The sequence below is a fragment of the Arachis stenosperma genome, chromosome 9 (assembly GCF_014773155.1).
Source record: "Arachis stenosperma cultivar V10309 chromosome 9, arast.V10309.gnm1.PFL2, whole genome shotgun sequence".
Lineage (NCBI taxonomy): Eukaryota > Viridiplantae > Streptophyta > Magnoliopsida > Fabales > Fabaceae > Arachis > Arachis stenosperma.
Genome location: NC_080385.1, coordinates 148,243,373 through 148,251,861, shown reverse-complemented (window position 1 = coordinate 148,251,861; position 8,489 = coordinate 148,243,373). Strand labels below are relative to the sequence as shown.

At 36.7% G+C, this 8,489-nt stretch overlaps 1 protein-coding gene across 1 annotated transcript; it reads right to left on the bottom strand.

Moving 5' to 3' along the window:
- Positions 1–2,236: 2,236 nt before the first annotated feature.
- LOC130950454 (uncharacterized) lies at positions 2,237–7,810 on the bottom strand. Its single transcript, XM_057878946.1, has 8 exons — positions 7,574–7,810; positions 5,893–7,355; positions 5,462–5,580; positions 4,061–4,606; positions 3,524–3,836; positions 3,116–3,281; positions 2,851–2,953; positions 2,237–2,601 (listed from the first exon to the last, which is right to left on the bottom strand). The coding sequence occupies exons 2-8, from the start codon at positions 7,033–7,035 to the stop codon at positions 2,484–2,486; spliced, it is 2,508 nt and encodes an 835-aa protein (XP_057734929.1). The 5' UTR covers positions 7,036–7,355; positions 7,574–7,810; the 3' UTR covers positions 2,237–2,483.
- Positions 7,811–8,489: the final 679 nt, after the last annotated feature.

The following is an 8,489-nucleotide window of genomic DNA, read 5'->3' as shown; positions in this document are numbered from 1 at the left end:
AAATTGAAGTACAAAAGATTAGAGAATTCATAATATTATCCGGATTCTAATTCCGAATGACAATGACATCCTTTTGATTCAAAGGAGAGTGAGATGCCAAAATTATTCAGGATTGCAGTTGTAAACCCCAATATAAAAAAAAGAGACGTGAGCTTAATCGAACTCTCATTCTCATGCAAATTCACATCCTAAGCCTATATTAGTTGGTTGCTTGAGGATAAGCAACAATTCAAGTTTGGTGTTGTGATGCGTGAGCATCTTTCCTATCTTTTCCTAGTGAATTTGCATTTAAATTATTGAGTTTAATCAAGAATTAATTATCTTTTAGCCACTATGGATGCTACTTTGAGTCTTGTGCAATTCTGTTTATTTTAGGTAGCATTCAGATGGATTTGATGGAGTTTCTGCAGAAGAAGAGAAGAAGGCGGATGATGCTGTCAACCCTGACCTCTCTGCACTCAAATCTGAATAACTCGAGCTACAGAGGTACAATGGACGTGATTCTAGTGGCGTTGGAAAGCTAACTTCCAGAGATTTCTAACGATGTATAATAGTCCATATTTCTCTTCCATTAACTCTGCCAAGGCTGCGCCTAACTTGAAAAATATCAAGTTAAGCACAATACACAATAACAGTACGCAAGATTGGTTCTGCCCACTTCAAGTTAGGCGCACTAAAGCCCAAGTTAGGCGCAGCTTCACTCAACTAAACCCCAATTCATGCTGCCAAGCCCAAGTTAGGCGTGGATCCTAGTGAAGCCAAGTGGCTCCTACGTTACAATGCGAAGATCTTTAATTAATTATGATTTAAATTTAAATTTTATTTTTAAAATAGGAAAAGATATTATTTTAATTTTAGAAATTAGATTTTAAATTAATTAGGATTAGATATAAAAGAGAAAAGAAACTTCTGAGCAACTAAACCTCCACTGTTAAGGTTATGAGCTCTGTCTATTTGTATGGATTGATTTTATTGTTTTTCTATTTTAATTCATGTACTGATTTATAATTTAAGAATTGTTTTCGTTCTTTATCTTATGAATTTGGGTGGAACGGAAGTATGACCCTCTTTCTAATTGAGTTCTTATATAACTTGAAAAAGCTCTTTACTTGAACAACAACTTGAAAACAAATTCTTCTAAATTCTAATTATTTGGATTTAATGGGATACATGACATATAATCCTCTTATATTTGGATAATTAGAATTTCTGTGGCATATAAACTAGAATTGAATTTCACCCTCTAATTGGAATTAATTGACCAAGAAATTGGTGGTTGATAAGAATTAGAAGAGACTAGAAAGGTCTAAGGAATTAGGGTCTAGTCACATATAGTTTGCCATGAATTAAATCTTGCATGATTAAAATAAATTAATAAGAAAAATCAATCCGAAAAATAGATAACTCTGCAGTCTTAACTGCCTTCTTCATATTATTTTTCTCAACTTATTTATTGCTTGTCTTCTGATATTCTGAAGTTCCTGTTTAATGCTTTTTGAACTCTCAACATCATTTTCTGCTTGTCTAACTAAGTAAATTAATCAACCATTGTTGTTTAGTCCATCAATCCTCGTGGGATCGACCCTCACTCACCTGAAGTATTACTTGGTACAACCCGGTGCACTTGTCGATTAATTAGTGGGTTATAAATTCTGCATCAAGTTTTTAAACATTCCATAAACAAAATAATATGCACGAAGAGTAGGAACGGTAAAAAAAGAAATAAATTTTTCTAATTCATGATTCAACGTTAATAAGTGAATTTACAAAAAAATAAAGTAGCCAAATAAAAAGTTTCAAACGTATTTTTCATATTTCAAACGCTAAATCAACTCACCCTATGTCATGAGTTAAACGTTTAGAGCAATCAGCAACTTTAAAATGCTACTTGTAATTTGCAAAACAAGATTTATAAATTTTCTAAGTTTTAGTACTTTAAATGGTTCAATATCGTAAATAAATCTTTAAATACTTCTTGCTAAATCTTTTTTTCCTCCCATCATTGTGTAATAGTAAAACTGATTGGCTTACAGTTTGAGAGCAATTGAGAAGAGAACGCAACTGAGTTTGACACAAGGCCAATAATAATAATAACAATCACCAGTTCCCTCATATATTATTATTTCCTTTCTCTTTTCTGTTTTTTTACCGGTAGGAGTAGAAGTGGGATTCTATGTCTATGTATGCGAGATGAATTTATTCAAAAATAAAATAAAATAAAATAAAACAAGAAAGATTTAGAAAGAATAACTATTTTATTTACGCAAGAATGATGAATCAACAGAGCCATTTGCTATTCCAATTATACAATTCAAGGAGTTCCACATATAATCAGAAAAACAAAGGCAACCCTACTCAACACTATAAATAAGAACCCCGGGAAAGAACTGAGACTCAAAACACCCTCAGATCGTTTTTACAACGCCTTTTCTTTTTTCTGTCTTTTTTAAACTTTTTTCCAATGCCCTTTTAACTTCCTTTTTTTACAGTATGGAATATGCTCGGACCACCTCAACAATCGGTGCTCGGCATAAAGGACACTTACCTCCGCCACGAACTAACTCATTGGCACATTTTGAGCAAGTGCACATGTGCCCGCATCTGCAACAAATTTCAATATGGAGAAACAAACAAATCAATAGACGAAACCACTATCTGGAAAACAAATTGGTAAGAACCGAGTAAATATGGGAAATTCTTTGCTGAAGGGTAGGATTGGATAGAGTGAAGATTTTTACTAGTTTTAGTATAAACATGATAAATTTTTATTGGTGGATTTTTTCTATTCTAAAAAAGACAATCTTTCACTCTTCACCAAAACTTCACCTTAGCATTACCCAGTAAATATACCTATACAGAAGTGAATCGATATGGTTATCGCAACAAACGCAGCAAGTTCCCTTTTTCACATGCCCCCACTTGGACCCATCATCAGATGTCTCAGCAACCATGCCTACGTTGAGTTAATAAGTTACATGAATGAAGAGAAAAGTAAAGAGACATTTATCTAACAATCAAATGAGTTCCACCAATAAAGCTTCACTATCCTTAATGAATTCCTTCAAGGCAATGAGGGTTAACCAAAATATACTATAATTAGGAAAAGAGCGCACACCATTTTCACCAGCTGAGCGGTTCAGAGCTGCAGAAACTTCCTGTCTGACAGAGCGCTGCAACTCAAGCTGCATATCCATGCATGCTTCCAACATCCTCTGCATGTGATTCATGCCTTGCTGAAGTCTTGCCATATCAGATCTTAGATCATTCATTATCTCCCATTCCTGTTCCCAATCAGATGAGAGATCATTTGGGATTTGACAAATAAAAAGATAATTCAAAATTTGGCATGAAACATCACAAATCAGTGGATTACTTGCCATGGTAAATGGTATTATATAAATGAGGGTGATGGGAAGGGGTGCGTAAATATATGGGCAACAATATTTTTGGTTAAAAATGCAGAATTTTTATAATAGAAAAAACCACCAAAATATATGTACACAAGTCTTTAGAAGAAGCTCACAATTTCAGAACGATGCATGCTATGGCGAGACCATCCAGTTTGATGGAGATCCTGGTGCCACAGTGGTTGTGGTGGAGGTACTGGAGGTGACGGCATCACCAGCGTAGGTCTGTTGATACCTTCATGCCGACCCTCATTGCGTTCATCCCCTTGCTGATCAGTGTCCTGTTCGGTTGAGGCAGGAGTTGGTATGGGCAAGTTCCTATGCAAATCCCAGTCAACTGGTGCACGACCTTGCCTTTCCACATATGACTGAATTAATTGGTCAAGACTTTCACGGAAGCCACTGCGAAGAAGATTAGAAACACTTCTCCTGAAACACAAATATATAAACCCATAACTATACTCTTGAAGAGTAGAAGAAATAGAAGTGCCAATACATGAAGTATCAGAACATAATCAGTATACTTTTCAACATATAAAATGGTTTATTTGTTTTAGATTTTGGAAAGGATTATGCACGCGCTAGCACATATAAATGATACACTGTTAGAGAGCTCCTTCTGTGAGGAAGAAAACTGAAAAGGGGAGCATTACCTGCTTAGCAGCTCTCTAAGCTCCATGCTGTACACGTTATCATCATCGGGTGGATGAAATCTATTGAATCTTCTAATAGGAACACCACGGCGATTCCTTGGAGCTACAGAAGGTCCTTCAGACCAATTACCAACAGTTTCCCTTGAACTATCCTCATGCCAAACTCTCTGTGCTTCTCGTGGATGTGTGTCTTCCCCAGCTAAATTTCTGGGAGTTTCTTGTGGCCAATCATAGGTACTCTGCTGCCAGTTTCCTTCTGCATCCTCAGTAATCTGTTCCTGCCGATTTCCTCCTTGATTACCACCTTCTTGCCAACTAATACTCTCATTTGTGCTACCCTCCACAGTTCCTGTTTGACTAGGCAACTGACGGACATCAGATTCCAAGTTCCTAATCTGCTCTTGTTCATAATTTTCTTGTTGGGCATCCAACAGGTTGTTTGCTTGGCTCCCATCACTTTCACTAATGTTACTATTTGATGCAGTATCAGAATTGGTACTTGCTTGACTACGAACAATATTCTCTAATCTTGAACGAAACCCCTCCCTAAATTACAACTATATAAGTTAGTACATGACCATCACTAGCAACAAACATTAGAACTTGTAGTCAACAATCATCAGTTCATCACCATATTTTGTATTCTGTATAAATAAATAATACCGAACATAAGAACATTTATCCTAGTATATGATAGTTCATGGTTGTGGAGGAAATAATTGGGCAAAAAAATGTTTTTTTTTTTCCCGGTGGTGGGGGGTAGTACAGCAGAAAGAATGAGCCAAGCTCACACTAGACAAAACCTTGTGTGTTGAACTTAACAGCGCAAATTTAAAGAAAACACTACATACTGATGGAAAAAAAATTATAACATCTTACCACAATAACCAGTAACGGAATAGTAATTCAATGTCAGAAGGAAAAATATCCAATTCTTTTGTGTGATATATATATATATATATATATATATATATATATATATATATAGAGAAAGAGAGAGAGAGAGAGAGAGAGAGAGAGAGGGAGAGAGAAGAAATAAATTTAAAAAAAAAAAAAAGATAACTGAATGACCTTTCCTATAATAACATTGATAAAGAAAAAGCTAAAGTGGCAAAAAAATTGCCCATAAACAGTGGCCATACACAAATATAATGAATGAAAATCAACCATTGTAAATAACAGTTATTTATTTTGCAAATCATAAGAAATACAACTAAAAGAAAACTCAACAATTAACATAGAAATTAACAAGCCTTGAGCACTTGGCAGACACAGATACATCTAGATCACCTTTTGAATTTTTGTCTTATTTCTAAAGCAGAAGCTCCAAGATGAGTAATAGGCAGAATAGGCCACCACCCACTGGTTTAAAAAGATTATCAAGTTGTTTGATTTCCATACCTTATACCAGAGACTGTATGTCGTTGTCTCAACTGCACTAATTCACTTGCAGCCATAGACGGAGGTCTCTCATCTTCAACAGTTCTTTCATTTCGGAGGAATCTACCTCTGAGCAAAGACTGAAAACACCATCTCGTATAAATAGTCAATTTACAACAGGAAGTATACAAAGAATTGAAATACAACAGTCCAGATCAGATGTACCACACAACAGAAACAAATGTATGTAGATTATTCATATTAACACAAACACAACATAAAATGAGTTTTATAGAGTTAAAATCCACACAATAATATAAGTTTTTATCTCCTTGAATTAAATCACAGTTCTTGTATGACTGACTTACATAATCAACTCAAGATTAATTGAGGACACCATGACTAAAAGAACCATGAATTGCAAAGGAATTCTGACAGGGTACCCAACAGACCTGAATGCGGTTGCGGTGAGCAAAATCAGATACAGCTCGGTGCTCCAACAATCCCTGCAGCTCTCTTTGCCTTTCCCTCTCTATCCTCACAAGCAAATCAACTAGAGCTTGTCTTCCACGCAGCCTCAACATGTCCCGCCGAACATGCTCTGGCTGGCCTTCATCGTGATCAGCAACCACATCGCGCGCTCGATCGACTTGAGCATCCCTCCGGCTCCCACGTGAGCCTCTCTGTGAGCCTCTCTGTTGGCTAGTCATTTGCACCCATTCCCTGACAATTCTTACCCTCTCACGCTCTGTTTCTCCAAGCCATTCTGCTCTACCATTATTGTTTCTCTGATTCACATTCGATGAATGATCACCAATACCGCTTTCCATCCATCCTCGAACAATCTGTCTAACTCTCTCCCTCTCGACTTCGCCAAGATCAGGAGATTGCTCCCTGCTTGAGACAAGATGATCCCCACGTGCATTCCGCGATTCAATCCGATCATGCGACCAAGTACCAAAATCATTTTCGCTTTCACTCGCATCCCCCAAACTGCCTTGATTCTCACTGCCTCGACTATCAGACATGGTACTGGATCCATTGGTATTAGACTCAGAACCCCTCTGTTGCCTCAACCTTTCCCTCATCCTGTCACGAGCCCTGTTCAACAAATGCTCATCCTCCAATTCGCGCCACATCTGCAGAATAGCAGATGCCTGAGTGCTCGGTCTCTCCACGGCACCCTCCTGTCCAGAAGTTGGGGACTGTGATCCCCTCAAGAAAGAGGAGTCCAACATAGACACCGTGTGCAACCCAGCCAGCGCCATCAACTCAGACTCACGATTCCTCCTCTCAATAGTAGTTATCATCTCCTGTGCCTGCCGGGCAGCCCACCTACTCAAAATTCGCGAGTGGCGCCTCTGTGCAGCCGAGGACTCCGCCAAATCATCCCCTTCAAGATCAGACCTACGCCTCCTCCGAGCGAGCTGATCACCCTCATCTTCCTCATCCCCCTGAGCCTGGGAGGAACTACAGGAGGCAAATGACATACAATCATCCAACTGCCCACGCATAAAGTCCTCCAGTCCACGCTCGAACTCAGCATGAGCATCGGCAGACTCAGGCTTCTGCTGTAGCGGCTGAACATCTGTCATCCTCACAGAACCTCTGTAACTTCCTAACCACTGCTACACACTACTATATATAGAACCAAACCCCAGCCTCTATCCCTCTCAATTATCAACCCCACCAAGCATAAATGAACACAAACAACTATTTCCTGAAAGCCTGTAAGAAATACAACCCAGTTGCTAAACCACCATCTCAATCTCCCGAAAACCAAAAAGAAAAACAAAAAAGAAAAAGAAAAACGGTGACCCCAATCTGAGAGTCACACCCATGGGTGGAAAATGGGGGGAACACAGAAAAGGGGCTTCCCTAATCAAACCGAAATTCAAAGCCCCACACATGCCACCTGATAAACGATACGAGTCATAATCAAAACACACAAATAACAATAAACACAAAACCAGAAAAATAGCACCAAAAAAAACTCAAAGTTTACGGCAATCAAACCGCGAATTGAATTATGAAAACAAAATTGGGATCAATGAGAAGGGGGAATTAGGGTACAGAATGGAAAAGCAGTAGAAGCAGCAGAAGGTATATGAATGAGGGGAGGGTAGGTGTTACCTGGGAGGGTGTTGCGCGATTGTGTGATGAACAGAGGGGGAAAAAGAAACCCTAGAATTGCGTGAGAATGGAAAAGAAATTAGAGAAAATAAGATTGAAATAGAGAAATTGATGGAAGAAGATGATTAGATGAGTGAATGAATGAAAACGAAGAAAAGGAAAAAGAGAGAGAGATGAAAGGAGAGTATGATGTGAGAATTTATAAATTATTACAGAGGAGAGAGAAAATCACAAAATAGAGATAGAGAGAGAAAGTTAGGGGCAGAAGAGAGAGAAAGAGAGACAGTAACCTCACCCTGTGGTGTATGTGTGTCCTTCATTCTTAAACACCAAATTTCTTTTTTATTTTATTTTCTCTTTCTAATCATTTATTAGTAAAGTTTTATTAACCTAAACTTGGAGATAATTAACCCCTTCAGAAATCTGTAATGTTAATCAATATGTTTTACTAATGTATTTTATTACCAAATAACTGTTTCGCAAGAAGTTGTGCTCTCATCTTAATAAACATAACATTTTTAACTAATTTGACTAGGTAGAATAGTTATTTTACTTATTTAAATAAGTATAAAAAATTTGAATCTTATTTTATATATATAATAATTTAATAATCAGTGATAAATCATAAAATTTAGTTTAAATTTGCAGTGGATAATCCTTGACATTTTAGTTGAAAAATATCCTAAAAATTGAAGAGTAATAGTATATTTTTTAATTTATTAAAAATTTTAAAAATATCAATAAATTTTATTTTGTTTTAATTTGTCCTAAAAAAATTTTATTTGTATTAAATATATCTATGACAGCTAAATTTTTTAAAATTTTAGAATAAATCTAGTAATAATATAGGATAACTATATTTGGTTTGGTTGTCTTAAAATTTGTTCTTATAAAATTATTCTTAAATTGATACAAA